Source organism: Miniopterus natalensis, assembly GCF_054644295.1.
Source record: "Miniopterus natalensis isolate mMinNat1 chromosome 9 unlocalized genomic scaffold, mMinNat1.hap1 SUPER_9_unloc_1, whole genome shotgun sequence".
Classification (NCBI taxonomy): Eukaryota; Metazoa; Chordata; class Mammalia; order Chiroptera; family Miniopteridae; genus Miniopterus; species Miniopterus natalensis.
Genome location: NW_028269916.1, coordinates 44,073 through 64,152, shown reverse-complemented (window position 1 = coordinate 64,152; position 20,080 = coordinate 44,073). Strand labels below are relative to the sequence as shown.

Below are 20,080 nucleotides of genomic sequence, written 5' to 3'. Positions count from 1 at the left end.
TTTCCAGCTAGAGGCAGGTAGCAGTGTGGAAGGAGCCCTGGAGTCAGGCAGACCTAGGCGCGATGGCAACTCTATCACATCCAGTCGGGAGCCTCGGGAGCCTCGAGTAGGTTACTCAGCCCCGGTGGCCAGCCCTCCCCATCTCCATAAATGGGCAACCTCATCCTTCCAGTTGCTCAGGCCAAAACCTTGGGGTCAACCGTGACTCTTCTTTCATTCACTCCATAAGCCAACCCATAGTCCCACTTCCAAGATACAACCAGCACCTGGTTTCTCACCACACCTGGATTTCTGCCCAAGTGACCCCAAGTTCTGGGAGCTGGCCCCCGTTTCCTCTCTGACCTCATCCCCCACTACTCTCTCACTCCTTGCTCATGGGGCCACAGCTACACCAGCCTCAACCCACCATGCACATTCCCACCCAGGCAGGGCCTTTGCTCCACCTGCTCCCTCAGCCTATATGCCCATTTTGAAGATGTTCAGGCAAAATCTCTCACCAGCTTCATCTTTCCTCAAACCCCATCTTTTCAATGAGGCTTCCCCTGACCACCCTAATAGTCAAACCTTTCCATGTTCCTGATTCTTCCCAATCCTGTCTCCCACCCTCCACCCCTCACTTCTCACTTTCTAACAAAAGTACTATTTTTCACGTTTCATCTTACTCCGAGGGCATTAGTCTTTGTTCAGCTCGCTGACAGGACCAGTACACAGCAAATGCTCATTAAGTACGTGTTGAATGAGTGGGTGAGACCTGGTTCTCTCAACTACAGAATGAGCATAACCGGACCCACTGTGTGCTTCGTTGTGAGGATCGCACGTCTCTCCCGGGCTGGGTGCTGGATGAAATAAGCCAGTCAGGGAAAGACAAGGACCATATGATTTCACTTATATGTGGAATCTAATGAACAAAGTAAACTAACAAAACAGAAACAGACTCACAGACACAGAGAACAGACTGACGGCTGTTCACAGGCACAGAGAACAGTACGGCTGGCTTCCCGGGGACGGAGGGGCAGGGGGAGACGGCTGAGGGTAAAGGGGGGGCAAACGATGGAAGGGGACTCGACTTGGAGAGGGGCAGAGGGAGATAGCTGAGGGTAAAGGGGGGACAAACGATGGAAGGGGACTTGACTTGGAGAGGTGGAAAAAAATAAAATTAAATTAACCACTACTCACCTCATGAACACTCAGGATCCAGCTTGTACCACCTCTTCCAGGAAGCCTTCCTGGACCCCGCTGCAGGGTCAGGGGCTGCCTCAATGTACCCACACAGCACCTGTGGCGGGCTCATCATGACTCTAGTCTAGTTATTGTCAATTTATGTATTTCTCTTTCCCACTTGTTCTGGGTCTCATTCATGTGTGTCCCCAGAAGTTCCATGGTTTGATAACAGCGTAGGACTTGCCTGATCACTAGTGGAGAGGCCACAGGGCTCAACGAGTGGATACTGCTGTGTCCAGGGGCCAAAAGGCCACACCATATCCAGTATCCACGTTGCAAGAATTACAAGAATCCTCACTGGACAATTTCCATGCTGTCACAGCCTCCACTGCCACAGTAGCAGTGGGGAAGGAGAGGCAGGTAATGGAAGAGCGGGAATGTGGCTCCTGGAAGGGGAAGTCCCAGCACCTCCGACATGGGGACCCAGAATATTCCAAGGAGAGGAGAGGCAAAGGGTATGTATGCTCCCAGTCTGCAAGCTGATCCCAGTGGAGGGCCCTTTACAGGCACTGGTCGCTCAGTCTGCAGGGTCTATAACCTCTCTTCTCTGAAAGAGAGCACTATGCTGAGAGCCTGTCTTGTCACAAACACTCAGGACAGCCTCCCTGTCTCCTTAGCAGCAGGAAATTGCCAGAACCTACAACTAGGTATCAACTTGCAGAGCCCTGACTCTGGTTCCAGAAAGAGCTGAGACAGAGGCCCGGTTTGTAAGAAATCTGATTATTCAAATTTATTACCATCAAGAATTATGCAATGATGCTGTAGTTTTCTTAACAAATAGAAAACAGACTGTGTACAACAGTGAACTCTACAGCACTAGCATCCACAAGGTAAAAATGAATGTCGCATCCAACATTACCAACCCTGGATTGTTGATCTTGACTGAGCCTAGCTAGATCTTGGGACGTCTGCTTCATGTCCCTGGGCTAAAACAGCTATGCACCCTTCCCCGCCCCTACTTACCTACCTAGATAGTGCTGCCCAGAGGAAGAGGCCCTCTCCCTGCCCCTCAGCAAGCCAAGATTATAAGGATTGATTATAGTACCATTGAGAAAAGTCCAGTAGTCTTGCCACATTGGTTTACGAGGGCAATCTTGAAGGAGTGGAAAAGAGCAATTCTCATGGGCTTTGAAAATAGCTGCAAACCAGGGAGGAAAATCATCTGGCCCCTTCTCTGAGAACAGACATGTGCTACCAGGCCCACTGGCCTGGACCTGAAGGGCCAGCCATGCCCCTGCTTGGCCCTGAGGTGTGCAGGGTATGGCACACATCCTGACCTGTGCGAACCGCCTTGGCCACACAGCCAGACCCATAGCCTACCAACACCACACCACACCGCCACACCGAAGTGCTGGGGACAGAAGCCAGCCTCTGGGGGTCCAGAGGTCAGCCTGGCAGCTCACACGGAGCCCCAGGTGCACCAAGCCGCCTCCCCTCTCAGGGGTTTGAAGCAGAGGCCAGGAAATGACTCTCTTTTTTTGTGTTTTTTTTTTCTTTTTTTGATTTTTTTGAATTGTTTGTTTTTGTTTTTTGTTGTTGCTTTTTTTAACCTTTGCAAACACAATGGTGATGAGGAACGCCTTGCCCAGCTCCCCCAGACACATCTGTGGTTCTGGGCTGTGAATGTTAAACACACACTGGAACAGACGACTGGGCTGAGTGTTTCCTATCTCTTCCCCGCCCACCACTGTCTGTGGGGCCTAAAATAAGGCTCTTAAGGAAAAACAAAACAAAACTTAAAAAAAAAAATTGTTCCCTGCATTTGGCTGAGACAGGATCTTGTCTGAAGGCCTGGAAGAGCAGCGGATCAGTGAGGCCCCCGCTTAGGCCGGCAGCCCCAGCTCCACACGCATGGGGAAGGTATGCTCGTCCTTCAGCAGTAAAAGTGATACAAAAAAAGGATCCAAGTGAACACAAAAAAGAAAACAGACTACACCCCAATCCCCACAGCAGCCCATTCTGCAGTTAAGAATTTGCAAAAGGAAAAATCAGAGGAAAGAGGCTAGAATCCCTCAGTCTACTCCACTTAATGTATAAAAAGGAGGCTTTACCCCATCCCCACCCCATGAGAAGCAGCATGAGAAATGTGACTGCGGAACAGAGAGTCTGGAGTGGGCTCCGGGCGGACAGAGAGGGGCTGCAGTGCCTGCCTGCCGGTCAGCCCAGTCGCCGGGGGGGTCTGGGCTCTCTGTTGGGCGTGGCAATGTTCCTGAAACGCTGTGATCCCAGTGGGCTGTGCTCTGTCAGCAACGGCATCCGTGCAGGAGGGCTGGATGATGGTCGGTATGGCTCAGAGGAGCTGGGTCCCCTCCGGAGCCCCTAGGCAGGGGCGGCGAAGGAGAGGGGGCGGTAGTTACGTTGCATAGTGGTCAAAGCTGCCGAGGTACTCCAAGGCTGCGCGGTAGCACAGCTGGTACTGGTCCTGCTGGGACAGGGGGGTGGTCAGCGTGGGCAGTGCCAGCAGGTACCTCAACACACTGCCAAGGGCACTCACACTGCTGGCCAGCAGCAGGTGTTGGACCCAGACATCTGCCCCAGGCAGCGACCAGAGGGCCTGAAAGAACCTCTGAAGGCTCATCTCCTTCTCTTTCCCACTGCCCACATCCACCTCCTGACCCCCGTACGCCCCGTAAGGATTGCTATGTCCGACCCCAGCCAGAGCCAGGCACACCACCGGTGCCCAGTGCAGAGCTGCTGAATGAGGAGCATGTCCCACCCATCCTGCCCCTGAGCCCCAGGCAGAGCTGGTCACGGTCAATGTCGGCGATGTGTGCTCATGAGCCCACTCACATACCTCCGTCTGCACCATGGCCGGGCGCTGTGTGCGCAGGGTCTTCACGGTCTGGAACATGTCCACCACGCCCTCGTAGCGCATCCGCTCCAGAACGATGCTCAGAGTGATGAACACCCCGGTGCGACCCACGCCAGCACTGCTCAGGGACAGCACTGGGTTAGGGGTACAGTCTACCAGGTCTGCAGGCTGCCCCCCCTGCCCCTCGCTCCCCTCCAGGGGCCAGCCCCACCTGCAGTGCACTGTGATGGGCCCGTCCTGCCCAAACTGCTCCTTGGTCTTGTGCACCTGCCCAATGAAGTCAATGAAGCCCTCCCCCGTCTTGGGCACACCCTGCTCTGGCCAATCTGTGAACTGGAACTGCCGGATTGTCCTTGACTGCCCATCCTGGCGGAGGCAGGAAGAAATGGGGTCAGTGCGTCGGGCTGCAGCCCCACCAGGGCAGGAGGGCAGCAGGGTGACAGGTCCGCACCCTGGGACACGTGCTCTGCCCCCCCCAACCTCTTCTCACGGAGCCTCAGGTTCCTGCAGCTGGGGCCAGGGCACCATGCAGGCAGCCCTGCCCATGCACTCGGGCAGTTACAGACACGCTGTCATGCAAACACACATGCTCCCCTGTCCAAACTCACCCGGGCGTCTGTGACCTTGAACTCGCGCAGGATGTACTGTGGCATGTTGTACTCAGCCATCGGGTCAACAACAAAGTACTGGTAGCGAGCAGAGCGCTCTGCTGGCCAGTACTGGTGGCATTTCTCCTGTGAATAAAGGGCCCGGCCCCATGATCAGGTGGGAGGAATAAGGTAGGGGGGCTCTGGGTATCAGAAGATTATGAGGCAGGACCCCTAAGGTGGTGATAATGGGGGGAGTCAGAGGCTATGCTGATGGGAGGCTGGGTATGAAAGGAGAGAAGAGTGAGGGGGTGGCTGGTGTGCTCCCAGGTATCAGAAGGGCCCTGGGGGGTGGGCTCACCCTGCCCATCTCCCGAAGCCTGGTCAGCATGACGATGATGGTGGAGTTGTGCTCCCAGAGCATGCGCCAGAAGTCCTCGGTGCTCTCTGCCAGAGGCCCCTGTGTGGCTATGTAGGCCTTCTGCTGTCTGGGGTGGACATAAGACTGGACATGCTGGAGGTGCTGTGCTCCCTCAGTCTCCCCAAGACTGCCTAATTCCTTGGGGCCCCACTCAGATCACCCCTCCTCCAGGAAGCCCACTCTAACCTGCTGGGCTGGCCATACTCTGTTGTACCCCCAGCCAGCCAGGCACAGGCCTAGGTACCCACAGAGTGTGGTGGGCAGACATAGCATGCTCACCTGTAGCCATCCAGGAAGCTGGCATTGATGTAGTCAGAGCCCTCCACACCCCGGATGGGCTGCAGACACACACGGGTCAACTCATAGGGCATGATGTTCACCAGGCGGTTCTTGAACTTGTTGCAGGGCAGGTTGGCGCTGATGAAGCGGGATGTGTGGGCCTTGGAACTGGCCAGCAACTAACGAGAGGGAGGGACTGGTCGGGCCCGGCTTCCTGGGGGGACTCATCCCCATGACCCAGCTGAGGCCAGCCCCTCGGCCCACCTTGAACTCAAGCTCCATGGCAGTTACACTCTCCCCAGGAGGCACTTGGCCCAGCTTCTGGATGTGGGCATAGAGGCTGCGGGCAGGCACCTCTGTGTGTCCGCACGTGGCCGCCTCCAGCAGGGCCTCGTGGATAAACACGTACTGGTCCTCTGTCTGCACCATGTAGTTGCGCTGCGACCGCATGCACGTCACGTGGCCGTAGATGTCGACCGTCTTCTCGTGCTTCATGCGCTCCAGCATGGCGTCGATCACGATGAAGCAGCCCGTGCGGCCCACGCCCGCGCTGCAGGACACGGGCTCGGCTTGGGGCACAGGTCCACCCGCCTTCCACCCCGCCCCTGGGCAGTGCTGTATCCCCTCACCTGCAGTGTGCCACCATGGGCCCTGCGTCCAGCGGGTTGCAGGCCTTGACCCGCCGCAGGAACGCCAGGATGGGGGTGGGGTACTCAGGAACTCCGTGGTCTGGCCAGGCCATGAACTGGAACTGACGCAGCTCCCGCTTCTCACTGGAGCCACTCTGGGGAGAACGGTGGGGAGAGGCTGTGTGACTAGGAGAGTCTAACTGCCACAGGGTCAGGGCAGAGATGCGGTGCTGGACACCACAGTGCACTCCCACACCTCCAAGCCCCTGCCCTCTGAGCCTGAGTTCCCGCTCGCCCCGCCCAGCCACCTTGCTCAGACAAGCAACGGGGCAGGGCCATACCTTGTGGAGCGCAAAGGTGCGCACAGTATACGTGGCCAGCTCCACTGTGTCCAGCAGAGTCACCTGAATGAGGCCGTAGGTTTCAGTGCCACGGACCGGCCAGTACTGATCGCACTTCACCTGCAAAGGGACAAGCAAGGCAGGGTGCAAGGGTATTTGGAAGTGCCCAAAGGCTCAGAGGGGTAGGCGCACTGGGGCAGACGCAGGGTGGAAGGATACAAGGCCCCCCCAACCCCAAACTCCCAGATGCACTGTGCCACCCTCTCACCAAAGCACATCAGGCTCTCATGCTACGTCGCCACCCCTGCACGAGCCGGGGGAACGAAGGCCGTAATTGAAATTTATTTATTCACGACCAGATCGCACCAGGCACATTTTCTGCCAAATTTACCCATAACGTTTATGTGCCATTTTCAAGCTCTGTAAATTTTACGTTCCAGTCAATGCTTTGCAGTGCAAAAGCAGATAACAGCAGCTCTTCCCACTAATTAACTTAGGAGATGTGTTAATGCCCCAGGAACACTCCAGCATCTGGGGAACATGTGAACATCCCGGGAACATGCCAGCAACTGGGGAACACATTAACATTCCCAGAAAAATGTAGCATCTGGTGCCACATGTTAACATCCTAGAAACCCACTAGTGTCTGGGGACCATGGTAATACCCCAGGAAAACAAAAGCTCTTGGGAAGTCCCTTAGAGAACCTCTTCCCACAGGGATAGTAAAAGGTGGCCAAAGTCACCTGATGGATATTTCCCACCCCACCTCCTGGCAGAGCCCTGCACGGTCTTACCCGGGATTTCTCCTCCAGTCGCGTCATCATGACCACAGTGGCTGTGCGCTGTTCCCACACCATCCGCCAGAAATCGCCCATGGTCTCAGGCAGTGGGCCCTGTGTGGCAATGTAGGCATTCTGCTTGCGGTAGCCATCAATGTAGTTGGCATTGATGTAGTCGCTGCCCGGGACGCCTATGGACAGGAAAGGACAAGGGAGAGTTATCCCAGGGTCCTCATCCCCACCCACCACACCTCAGTGCACCCCAGGACTCGTGGGCCTCTTCTGTAGGATGAACGGTCACCCCAGCCAGCAAGGAGGAGAGCAGGGGATGGGAGGGGGCCCGCCCTTGGCTCACCATCGATGGAGGTAAGGATGACACGAGAGTGGTCGTAGGCAATGACATTTGCGTAGCGGTTCTTGGGCTTGTTTACCTCCAGGTTTGAATTCTCCCACGTGAACTGCTGTCCAGGGTCAATGGACTGCAGAGAATGGAGGAGGCAGGTGGAGTGGGTAAGAGCTGAGGTCTACCTACTGCCCCCAAGGGAGCCCTAGCCTTCCAGGTGGTACCCACATCCTATTTTCGCTCTTAGGCCACAGCCAGCCCCTCTAGTCCACAGTTCCAGTGAAGGGTGAGCTCCAGCTCCCCCAGTCATGAAGTTTAGGGGCTGCCACATCAATTGTCAAGATGGCAAAGGATCAAAGTCTCTTCTGGCCATGGTACCAAATCCCCTTGCCCGTAGAGTGATTGAGATGGGGTGGGGGCAGGGGAAATTCCCTCAGGCCCTGTACCCAACTAATGAAATGAGCGTAGAATTAGAGGAAGCAATGAGAGCCAGCTGTGCAGTGCCCACCACTGCCTGAGGCTCTGGACACCCACTGCACAGCCCTGTCTGGCTCTCCTCCTATCTCTCTGGCTGTTTCTCTTGCCTCCTCTCCTTCCACCAGACCTTCCTGTAGGCAAGACGTAATGCTCTTTCAGGGTTCATTCCTGGGCTGTCTTCAACCTCTACAACCCTCCTGAGTGACTTCATTTGCTCGCAGGATCTTACACCCACGTGCCGGAGCTGCCCATAACCCAGCGTGCAGCCCAGAGTCTCCCCTGAGCCTCCAGTCTAAACAGCCAGCAGCCTCCTTGTACAATACAGATCTGATGACCAATTTCCTGCTTAATGACTTCCACGGCTCCTCACTGCCTCACCTCAGACCATAACAACAGCTCAATCTTAGCGAGAACGTACCAGTGAAGGGTGGCACTGTTCTAAGCACGTGTTTGGCACTGTTCTAAGCACTTAGCATGTATTCCCTCATCTAATCCTCCCCTGAAGCGGGTTCTATTAGTAACTTCTTTTTACAGATGGACACAATCCACAGTTCTCAGCATGGCACGTGATGTTCTCCACGTTCTGGAGCCAGCCTGTTACTCTCCACAGGACAGCGTGCACTGCTTCCGTGAGTCCCCCCAGCACACCCCACCCCTCAGCCCACCTTCTCTGCACACGTCTGTCACATTTACTAAGGCATATTGTCCTATTCTATGTTGATGATCTGTCTGCACTCATTTCCCCACTGACTGAGCTCCCTGAGGCCATTTGTCTCCATATCCCCAGCACCCAGCACAGGGATGGGATGTGGTAGGTGCTTGACAATGAGTGAATAACTGACTGACCATTAAAGGTAACAGAACTATGGGATCCTAGCAGAGGGAAAGCCCACCGCAGGCCAGGGTAGCCAAAGAAGGCTTCCTGGAGGAGAAGGACCTTATAAGGAAAGCTCAGACTAGAGGAGAAAAGTGGGCAGAAGGTGGAAGGGGGACCACTGAGCCTGGACAGGGAGGCACAGAGCCTCATGGGGGGCGGGGGGAGGGCAGGTGTGGAACACAGAACTTAATGTATATGGGCTGAAAACCATGAAAGCCTTCCTGGCCAGCTGAAAAACTGAAGGCAGGGAGCCCAACTCACTGGATTTGTTACCCCTGAAGCAGGACCTTATGCAAAGCTGCACCCCAGTGGGTGCTCCACAGGTAGAGGCACCATGCTTCCTTGTGGCAGACACGTTCATCAACCCGCCTGCCGAGCTGTGTCCTCGGCAGAGCTGAGGCACACCCCTCGGAACCTGCCTGGCCCACAGCCTGTGGAAGGGGAATCTTGGTGCCCAGGATACCACACACAGCTGAGGGCAGACATCTGACCAGAGATGAGCAAACACCCAGGCTGGGCTGAGTGAGCCCTTTCATCACCTCTTCATCCCTCACTGATCGAGGGTTAATCCCACGTGAGAACTGTGCCAAGAACAGGGGAAACAGCAGGGCTGAGCCACAAGGACAGTTCCCTCTGTGCTCCTCAGAGGCGGTGGGCTCTACCTATCACCTCCTTCACTAGCAAAGCACCTCCCAGCTGGGCCACTTGGAAGCCCTCAGACCCCAGGCCAGGGAACAGTGCTCTGAAGTCTGAGCCTCCAGAAGGCAGGAGTCAAGGCCAGAGTGAAGTGAGCATGTGGAGGGCCCTAAGCAGGAGGGTTTGCGCAGCCTGAGCTGAGCCCCTGACTCCCCATCTCTGTCATCTGTGCAGCTCTGATAACACATGAGCACATGTGTGTGCAGGGCAGGTCTGGGTGTGAATCCTGGCTCTATTACTCATCAGCTATTTGACCTTGGACAAATCACTTCCTCTCTCAGCCTCAGCTTCCTCATTTGTAAGATGGGGTAAAATAACAGTATCCATTTCACAGGGTTGTAGAAAGAACTAGATGTGATGATACATGGAAAGTACTTAATCCAGTGCTGGCCCACAGTGAGCTCTTGGTAAATGCCAGCCATTATCATTGATGTGTGTGTGTGCGTGTGTGTGTACGACTTTTTGCCTGCCTCTGTGAGCATCTGGACATTTGTCTGAGTGTCCAGACCTGGGGTGCTGGAAGGGCCTCAGCCAGGCCCAGCACCTGAGTAGCCGAGTTCCCAACTTGCCTCTGCTGACCCCTCCAATCTATGCTCTGGGGATGCCTGGAGGCCCCAACCCACAGCTGGGACTTGAGGCAAGAAAGACGCTGGCATGGGGCCAGACCTGGGCCAGGCACGTGGCAGGGGGTGAGACGTCTCACCTCATACTCCTGGGAGAACTTGAGGCCATCGTTGGCTTTGAGGCGCTCAATGTTGTCTGCTAGGTCAGTGATGGGAATGGGCGGGTGGTCTCGCATACCTGGGGAAGTGGGGGCAGACAGGTTGAGTTAGCATGAGGCCTGAGTGAGGTGGCAGAGACAGCCCCAACGCATTCATGTGCACATGTGAACATGTGTGACCATGGAGCACTCGGCACTGGTGGCATGGAGACAGCAGCACATGCGGCGACAGGGATGGTGGAGCACACAGTGGCTGGAGGTGGGGAGAGGACAGAGAAGAAGTGTGTGTGCCGTGAGCATGTGAGCATGTCTGTGCAATGCGGCGCTGAGTGGGGGCACCGGGGCCCCACCTGGTGGTTCTCAAGAGGGGTGAGAGGCTTCCTCCCTCCCAGGCTAGGGCCGAAGCCCAGGTTGGGACAGCTGACAGGATGGAGCTGTGGGCTTCCTCAGCCTGCACCCCCACCCTGGGGGCCCTGCCTGTGGACAGCCCTCCTGCCCCTCACTGGCGTGAGTCAGCGTGGGAGACTCCGTGACATCATCGTCCCAGCATCAAGCATGTGGATGGAGTGATCACGAAGTACAGAGACACGGCAGAGTGACGTGGAAGAACAGAGAGAAGCAGAGATGAGGAGGGAGACGTGGAGACAAGGAGACAGAAGAGGCACCCAGAAAAGTGTCAGACTGAAGCTGGTGGGCAGAGAGGCGGAGAGACAGAGACAGGGCAGGTGGGAGGAAAGACAAAACTGGAGGACGCAGGTAGGGGAGGAGGAGTATGAAGGGAAGATGAGACAGCGAGAAGGGGGAAGAAACAGAGGAAAGGAGAGAGGAGACATCAAGAAAGAACAGAGGCAACTGGGTGAGAATAGGAGAGGAAACAGACACAGAAGCCAGAGTAGGCCCCAAACATGGGAACTTGGAAAACTAACTTGAGACATTCGGGCAACTGGGGACACTGGAACCTGCAGAGAGAAAAAACAAAAAATAGCAGGGCAAGAGAAGAAAGCTCATTAACCTTCTCCAGTTACATCACAGTGGACACAGCAGAGGGGCAGCAAGGTGGTGAAGGGAGCTTGGGAGGGACAGGAGGAGGAGGCGGACCAGGGGACAGTAAGGCCAGTCCCACCAGCCCCCAGAGGGACACAGACAGATTTCCCACCCAGAACTGAGAGCGCCCGACTCCCGGGGCCTGGGAGGCCCCTTTTTATGACTGCTTTCTTGGTTCGAATCAACCCTTGTTCCCTCTGGTAGTAAAATTAGACCTTGGCTATTTTCAGATGGTTTGGCAAAAGCGAAGGGTACTTTTATATAGAGAGGTGAGGCGTGTGCAGCAGGAGTGAAAGGCTCAGTCTGCATGAGAACATGCAAATGGTGACGATCACTCCTGCAGAGTTTCTGTGGGGCTGAACATTTTTCAGAATCAAAATTAAATGGTAAAAGAAAAAAATAAGTGTTTACTGAACTTAAAAAAATAGGAAGGAAACCCTGATCTGTGGAGAGTACAGCCACCCCACTGCCCCACTACTGTCCCTTGTCCTTCTAGTGTCCCTGGTTCACTCGTCACTGCCTGCGTCCACGGGGGTAACTCTCTGCCAGCAGCCTCAGTTTTTGGTGACACTCACCATGTCCCTTCCCACTGCCTGACCCAGGCCACTGCCTCCTGTCCTTCTGGCCCCCTGCCTCCTGCACTTGGCCTTTAACACCACTGCAGACCTCTTCTTCACCCCCCCTTTCCTCTCAGATCCCTGCCATTTCCCTCTGGTCCCTGCAGCCACAGGAATTCAGCATCTGTCCCCTGGGCCACTCGGCAGTCCTCCCGGGCATGCACACACCCAGGCCATGACTTCTCTCATGATCCTGCTCTAACTACTTTTCTCTCATCCTGGAGAAAACGGACCTTGGGCTGAGAACTCCAGTAACATGCTCCCTTACACCCACCTCACCCGTCTCCGATGCCCTCCTGGCCTGGAGCTCAAAGGCACCCCAAAAAGCCTCTTTCCCAGGCTAAATCATAGCTCACACCCAGGGCTTGGACCCCACATTTCAAATGCTCATTCAAATGACCACTGCCCATAAACAATAAATATTGGAAAGAAGAAAAATCCTTTTTGGACCCCACACCCCTCTCCCCACTTGCTGTGTTCCTGCCCATCCTGTCCTTCACACTTGGCCTCTGAAAGCGGTTTCTCCATTTGCTCTTTCCCTGCTCACTGCTACTCAAATCACTGCAATGATTCTGCCCTCAGGACTCTGTCACCATGCTCTCTCCAAGGTGCCAACTGCCAAAGCTGATGGTCCCCCCTCTGGGTCTCCGGCCACTATAAATCACCAAATCCTCCCACACAGCCCTCCCTGGCTTCAGGGATGCTGCCCTCCTGTTCTTTCTCTCTAGCTGCTCATCTTAACCTCCTTGGCTACTCTTTTTTTTTTTTTAATGTTTTTATTGATTTTTTTAGATAAAGTAAGGAGGAAGGAAGAGGCAGAGAGAGATAGAAACATCTATCAGCTGCCTCCTGCATGCCCCATACGGGGGATTGAGCCCACAACCTGGGCATGTGCCCTGACCAGAAATGGAACAGGGGACCTTTTGGTGCACAGGACAACATTTTAACCAACTGTGCCAGACCGGCCGGGCCCTCCTTGGCTACTCTTCATCTTTCCTCAGCACTTCACCTCCTTCCCTGGCTGCTCTTTCCATCCCTCTCTTCTTGCCTTCTCCTGGGAAAGCCCATCTATTCTCAGGCTTTGACCATCTCACACTCCTCAGCACCTCCCATGCGCATGGTTACAGCCTAGAAGTCAGTGCGAAGATCCAGACCTACAGACTTGGCTGCTGCCTGGAACCCCCACGGCACTGCTAGCCCATACCCAGGACCCATCCTTGCATGCCCCCCCCCAACTTTTTCACCCCCATGTGCAATCATGCCCAAGCCCAGCTGCCCTGTCTCCTTCCCACTTCTCTGAGTCTGCCCTTCCCTTCACCCCCAATGCTACCTTCCAAGGCAAGGTCCTTCACACCTATCACCCAGTGGCCCAGGTCTACCCCCCTAATCTTTCCCCCTTCAACCTGTCTTCTATACAGCAGCCAGAGAGATATTTCTAAAACACAATTCTGACCCCATCAATCCTCTGCTGAAAACCTTTAATGCCTCCCTGGTCCTCTGAAGAGGAAGTTTAAACTCCTGAGCCCATTGCTCAGGTTCCTCTGACTGGCCCTCTGAGTAACCCTCCAGTTTTGTCTGGGGGATCTCAGACATACAATGCCTCTGAGCTGCTCCTGTGCGTGCTATTTCTACCCATGAGAGCTCCCTCCCACCGTTTGCTCAGTTAATGCCTATATGGCTTGGCATCTCCTTTCCGAGGAGGTTCTCTGCCCTCCAGGGCCCCAGCACCCTGGAGCTTTTATTCCTCACAGATACCCAGGTTACAACAGCCTGCTGGGTCTACCTGATTCTCTCTCTCAGGACATGTGCCCTTGAAACTCAGTCACCATGGTATATGGGAGTCCAGGCCACATGAAGAGGCTTCACATGGTTGTCACAGCTGACAACCCCAGGTGGGCTCAGAGCTGATTCTAGCATCAAGCACCAGGCATGTGAAGAAATAAGTCTTTAGAATTCAGCAAACAGCAAACTTTTCTATGAAAGGCCAGAGAGCAAATGTTTTTGCTTTGTGGATATAACATACCTGCCACATCTACTTAACTCTGCTGTTGTAGACAAATACATAAATGAATGGGCATGGCTGTGTTCCAATAAAACTTTATTGGCAAAAACAGGTGGTGGGCTGTATTTGGCCATGGGCCATAGTTTGCTGACCCCTGCTTTAAATGATTCTAGCTCCCAGACTTCAAGTCTTCCAGCTGAGGCCCAGACATTCTAGAATAGAGACAAGCTGTTCCTGCTGTGCTTCTGTCTGAATTTCTGACTCACAAAAACTGTGAGACAGTACATAATTATTGTTGTTTTAAGCCATTAAGTTTGGGGGTAATTTGATATGCAGTAATAATTAGCTCATGTATACACAAACCCTGTGTGTATGTGTTAGTTCAGCATTTGTTCAGCTGTGTTTCTGTTTCGCGGGCATTCACCAAGAAGCCACCGTGTGCACAATACCAGGGATGACGAATGAACAGACACAGTTCCTGGCTCCACAGAGCACAGACTGACACTAGGGCAATTCCAGCCCAGGGTGAGAGGTATCACAATGGAAGAAGCAGAGAGGTTCTGGGCGCCGAGGAGAGACGACCCCGCCCCGCCTGTGGGGGGGGGCTGGGGCAGTTCGGGAGGTGCCACCCAGGGGCGAAGTCTGAGCTTTGTGTGCTGGGGCATGGGGAGGGAATGACACTTCAGATAGAAGGAACAACCAGAGGGCCACGTGAGAGTGGCTGGGAAAGGAAGGGTGGCACCAAGCCCTGTGCGGGGCTCCTCATGGGAAAGTGGGGGCCAGACTCCAGGAAGGGTCACACGGGTGTGGGATCACAAGTGTCTGATGGAGAGTTTTCCACCAACACATCTCTCTCTTATGTGGAAGGGCCAGAGTGCAGGCACTGGCCACCCCGTGGCTGGGATGTGGGCCCTGTGAGGGTCCTTAGCCCACACTCAGACAGGCCAAAAACAAGGCAGGGCCTAAGAAGCTGGGTCTACCCTGACAGGCTCCTGGAGTGCCTGTCCAGCTGTTGGATATAGGGGCTCCTCAGTCGCTGCAACAAAGTGGATGGTACAGGGAGAAGGGCAAAAAGGGGGAACAGGAAATGGGGCTTGAGGCCAGGGCTGGGGCAGGCAGGCTGGAGGAACTGCCCTACCTGGGGTCTGGTAGTTGAGCCTCCGCATCTCCACAGGGTCGGAGGAGTGGGCCAGCAAAGAGTCCTTTAGCCCAATCGACTGCTCGTCCTTGGACGATGGGGAGTGGGTCCTTTTCCTGAAGAGGCAGAAGGGCAGCTGGTGAGAACCGAGGCCCAGACAAAGGATAGAGATGGTGTGGCTGGCTGCCACGAAGTCCCTATGTTCATGGCTCTGTCGCCCAGCCCACCCCACCCCTTCCTGGGGTCCCTGAGCACAGGGGAGCCAGGGTCAGAGCAGCTTCAACATGGAGAACATAGGGTGAGGGTGGGGAGACAGCAGGAGTGGGGAGTGGACAGAAGGAGGTGCAGCAAGGGAGAAGGGGTTTCGGAGGCTGGTGGCTCCTTCCAATAGAGGGCAGATCACTGTTGGGTAGTAGCTGCTGTCCCCAAGGCTGCCACAGCTGAGACAGCAGGAGCCACCAGGAATAAACATGCAAACACCACATAAGATACGCAAACATTACAGAGTGCTGAGCCCAGCTGTCTGATTCTCGGTATTGGGGTAAAATGCCCAGAGCAGCAGGGGAAGGACAGGGAAGGCATCATCCTAGCAAGGCACAGTCTTCCCTTGATGGCCTCAGCTCCCCTGACTACAAGGACAGGGTCAGAGACAGACTAAGGGGTCTAGCTGCTGACAAGCACTCAGGGGCTGCTTCTGCTCAGGAGACACGGGTATGTTTGGCAGGGAAGAACTTATGTGTGTGCACGTGTGTAGCAGTAAACCCTTCCCCAATGCCCTGTAGGCAGTGCTCCTTGCATACATACAAGACTATCTCCTGCAGCACTTAGGTAACTCAGAACCGGGAGCCTGGTGGAAGGCTTTGTGAGCTCAGAGCCAGTCTGTGCAGGCAGGAGCAGCATCGGAAGTCTGCTGCCTGTGCCGTGATCAGTGGCTGTGCCCTGGAGAAAGGGCGTTCTTTGTGCAAGGTACAAGTAAAGAGAGTGACAGAACCTGCCCCAGAGCCTGCTGAGCTGACCTGACAGCCACAGGCCAGGACGCTTCCAGTCAAAGCACTGCCCCTCCCTGCAGGACCCAAAATATGCACAGGGATAGTAAGTGAAAGGGGAGGCGTGTGAAGAGAGAAGGAACGACTCCTACCTTTCTTGTTTACTAGGTCCCGAAAGACAGGCAAGGACAGAAGAAAGGAACGGTCACTGTTTCCGCCAAGAACTCAGGCCCTCTCATGACATGGGGGACACTGTGGAACTATCTATGGCACCCATGTGGCACACACAGGGAGGGGGCTGCCTCTCCTGACAGACACCAAGACCCAGGCGGGATTGGGAAGGATGAGTGAATGTAGGGGACATTCCTTAGGTCCCCACCCCAAAGTCTCCAAGCCCTGGACCAGGACAGCCTGTCCTATTCACCCTGGGAGGAAGGAGCTAACTCTTCAGGAAAGAGGTAATGGGTGCAGGTCAGGGGTCAAAGGTCAGGGTTCTGGGAAGAGATGGGGCACAGAGCACAGGAACCCAAGCGTGGAGATGGGTTCAGACACACAGACCAACACATGTTCACTGACAAGCATTCACTGACATGTCTTGTGCACTCAGCCTTGTGCTGGGACCTGGGAATGCAGGTCCAGTGACTACCCAATGAAGCATCGCTGGGGCAACTGAGGGACAGTTTGGGGAAGAGGTGGGGGCCCCAGGGAGCCTTGTGCGCCTGGAGGAGAGTCTTAGAGGATGAGATGGCAGGGAGTGGGACTGCTGCAGAGTGGAGGGGAGCATAGTCTAAGGTGGTGGGGGAACTGCACTGGTTCCTTGTGACAATGTCAGGAGTGTAGCAGGGGCCAGACTAGCCAGGCATTTGACTGTCAGGTTACAGAGGTGAAGGTTTATCTTGGGAACCACTAAAAAGATTTAAACTGAGGTGACAAAGTTAAATCTTTGGTAATACCTTTCAGGCTGCAAGTTTAAAGGATAGAAAGGGGGGACCCCAAGAGCAGGTGGCTGCAACTACCTGCATGTAGTTGCCAGCTGCCTGCATGTGTGTTATCTTGTGGGGAGCCCACCAGCACAGGGAGAAGCAGATCCACAGATATTCAGGATAGGACTCACAGGAAATAGTGGAGTGAGAGGAAGAGGAGTGAGGGTGACGCCCAGGTTTGGTTGATGATTAGGGGGATGGAAGGAGGGTTTTGAGGAAGGTTCAAGATGCACTAAGTCTAGGACAGCTAAGAAAGCTGCAGTCACACCAGGCACTCAATAAATGTCTGCCAAGTAAATATCTGTGGGCACGTCCAGCTGGGCCTGGACCTCCCTAGGCCTGAGCAGGAGCCAGGCTGGGGAATCATCAAGGAATGGCGGCTGAGAAAGTGCTGAAGGTAGGAGACCAGGGGAGGGTAGTATCTGAGACTGAGACAGACATGCTCACACTGCAGAAAGAAACAAATGGACAGGCATGCCCACGGATGCATGTGAACCAGTCCTCTGCGAAGCCTCAGCTTCCTATCACACTTAGGTAACAGACATACATGTGCACACACACTGCTTCTGCTCTTCCTGGCTTCCCACCAAGCCTGAGCGGGGGTGCAGGCTGGTGCGGCGGCCCTGAGCCTGAAGGCACCACGCCTTGGGAGGACCTGAGAGTCCAGGGCAGGTGGCGGTCCCCTGGAGTCCTGAGCACAGTACTCACCTCTTGAACAGGAGGATGGCGATGACAATGAGGATGATGAGGATGACCGCCAGGACGGGGCCTGTCACCCACAGCATCTCAGGCTCCTCCTGCTGCTGGGCTGGTGCCACCTGGACCACAATCTCATCGGAGTAGGGGCTGGCGGCATAGCGCTTCTGTGGCCCAGTGGAGGAACAGCACGGGCCGTGAGCTCAGTGTGAGATCTCCCACCCTCTGCCCACCAAACCTAGAGAAAGGGCTCTGGGGCTGGGCCTGGTCTCCCTGACCTAAGAGGCTGGTTAGCTGAGTGGGTCCCTAGATCAGGTCTGGCTTTCTAAATCCTAGGGGCTGGTATCTTGAGATCCCTCCTGTAGGTCTGGGGTTTCTGGAGCTGCCTCAGGCCTGGGATCTCAGGGTGTTTGAGCCTGGCCTGGTCTTGGGTCAGGCCTGGGTCTTGGGGTGCTGAGGGCCCGGGTGGCTCAGGCAGACCTGGTCCATGGGCTCCTTCAGGGAGGCGAGCACAAAGCACTGGTAGCTCAGGTCCGGGGACAAGGGCCGGTTGTAGAAGCCCTGGTAGCTCTTCTTGTCCCCCAGGGTGAAGGTCTTAGGGAGCACGTCCACCTGAGCGGCCACATAAGGTTTTAGCCGCTCTGTCTGCCGTCGCCGCCGTCGCCGCTCCCTGCTGCCCTGCTCGATGGCCTCTAGGAGCTGATGGAGCAGAGCACAGCCACACCGGGCCTTGAAGCATGTGTCCCTGCACTGAAACCAGGGCTCGCCTTCTATGTAAGGGGCCCGAGCCCAGCCCAGCCCACTTTCCTTGCAGAAAAATGCTGGACACCAGACATGGCAAAGCCACTCCTTCTCACCAAACAGTAAGAAGGTGCCCTCTGGGTAACCTGCCTCTCTGCCTAAGCAGAAGAGACCGGTTCCACACCGCTATGAGAAGAGGACCGGGATCCCAAACATCGTGGGGGCTCCGCTCTAGCCCCACAGTGGCCTCTAGACCCTTGAGACCCTCTATAGCCTACAGAACTCGAGGTTCTCTAGACTTGCAAAGATGTCTCTGCTTTTTCCCACTCCAGGGATGCTTGGCAAACTCCTCCAGGGAATCTTCCATAAGTCAGTTCTCTAAAACTCCTGGGGGCCACCTGAGTCCCTATCCCCCAGAGGGGCCTGGCTGCCAATAAGAGCAGCCAGAGAGTGATTCCAATTTAGGGGAGCCATAGGGGCCACAGCCACCCACTGCCATGGGGCTGTCATGAGTGCCACCCTGGCCTGTCCCCGTACCTCATCCAGCTCCAGCTCCTTGGGTGTGCTCCACCGTGGAGTCAGCATGCTCCCGCCTACACGGTCAATGGGTACCACCACGATATAGAACCACCTGGGCAGGCAGAGCAGGAAACAGGACTGTCATTGCCCATGCTCATGTCACTAGCCCTGTCCTCCTTCCCAAGGACTCGTCTGCACACCTGATGAGCGAGGGGTCCTGAACGTGGGGCATAGAGAGGGTGAAACGGCCATCCTCCATGTAGGCAGAGGCTGGCAGTGGCTTGTGTGGCAGGAGGTCAGGGGCTGTACGGATGGACACGAGGTGCTGCAGGCCTCCAGCACTGCTGCCCCGGTTCATCAGCACAAACGAGTACTCTGTGTTTGGCTGCAGGTCTACGATCAGCTTCTGCATCGAGTGCCCATCCACCTCCACACTCTGCCCATTGTACAGAATCTGCAGGGAAAGGGTGAGGCAACCCATCACGGACCTGTAGGGTGGAGTCTGCACGCGCACACACTCCTAACCAGGATCCTGTGCCATGAACACATACAAATGCCCACAACAGGACTAGAATGACGGCCACAGCAGTCCTGCATGTGGCTGAGCAGGGCGTGGCCCTCACCCACCTTAAAGGGTACAGCTGACTTGTAGGAGTCGGGTACCTCCCAGCTGAGCAGCACAGACGTCTTCATTGCAGCTGCCACATGGAAGTTCTTGGCAAACACTGTGGAACATAAGGAGGGAGTCAGTACTAGCTGTGTAACTTGGGTGAAGTAAATGGGCCTCAAAGGTTCCCCGCCAGAAAGAGACACTTGTTGGGGTACAGGGGTTAGGAATGGCTGCAGAGAACCAGGTACCCCACTCCCAGCAGACTTCAAATCACATAGTTCAGCTCCCAGCCCCAGCTCTTCCACATGGTGAGCACCCAGCCAGCAGATGCCACAGCACCCATGGTAAGGATCTCCACAAGTGCTTGGGTCAAAGTTGGAGCCCACAGGCACCAGGTCAGAGTGAGCACAGGTCAGCGGGATTTGGTCATGAGAAGCATATGGCCGAACACCAGAGCATAGTGGAGCACGTTCATTAAGAGGTCAGTGGGTTGTGGCCCTGAGATTAAGTGTCGAATACCCAAGAATGGTGATACAGTCAAAAGAGATCAGTGGGTCAAGG

The 20,080-nt window shown here is 55.2% G+C and overlaps 1 protein-coding gene across 3 annotated transcripts in view; it reads right to left on the bottom strand.

Annotated features, from left to right (window-relative positions):
* Positions 1-1,925: 1,925 nt before the first annotated feature.
* The window catches only part of PTPRF (protein tyrosine phosphatase receptor type F), a 62,154-nt gene continuing 43,999 nt past the window's right edge, over positions 1,926-20,080 (bottom strand). For 2 of the 3 annotated variants that reach the window (XM_087813710.1, XM_087813711.1), the window contains 18 exons: positions 19,537-19,634; positions 19,110-19,363; positions 18,928-19,021; positions 18,130-18,348; positions 17,662-17,816; positions 14,985-15,100; positions 10,166-10,263; positions 7,425-7,548; positions 7,085-7,260; positions 6,291-6,410; positions 5,950-6,104; positions 5,585-5,870; positions 5,321-5,499; positions 4,982-5,108; positions 4,642-4,767; positions 4,245-4,399; positions 4,016-4,151; positions 1,926-3,643 (listed from right to left, as the gene is read on the bottom strand). In XM_087813710.1, coding sequence (XP_087669836.1) covers positions 3,575-3,643; positions 4,016-4,151; positions 4,245-4,399; positions 4,642-4,767; positions 4,982-5,108; positions 5,321-5,499; positions 5,585-5,870; positions 5,950-6,104; positions 6,291-6,410; positions 7,085-7,260; positions 7,425-7,548; positions 10,166-10,263; positions 14,985-15,100; positions 17,662-17,816; positions 18,130-18,348; positions 18,928-19,021; positions 19,110-19,363; positions 19,537-19,634 — 2,687 coding nt within the window. In that variant the 3' untranslated portion in view covers positions 1,926-3,574. Of the gene's footprint in view, positions 3,644-4,015; positions 4,152-4,244; positions 4,400-4,641; positions 4,768-4,981; positions 5,109-5,320; positions 5,500-5,584; positions 5,871-5,949; positions 6,105-6,290; positions 6,411-7,084; positions 7,261-7,424; positions 7,549-10,165; positions 10,264-11,109; positions 11,143-14,984; positions 15,101-17,661; positions 17,817-18,129; positions 18,349-18,927; positions 19,022-19,109; positions 19,364-19,536; positions 19,635-20,080 lie in introns of all 3 variants that reach the window. The other variant, XM_087813712.1, reaches the window with a different exon arrangement.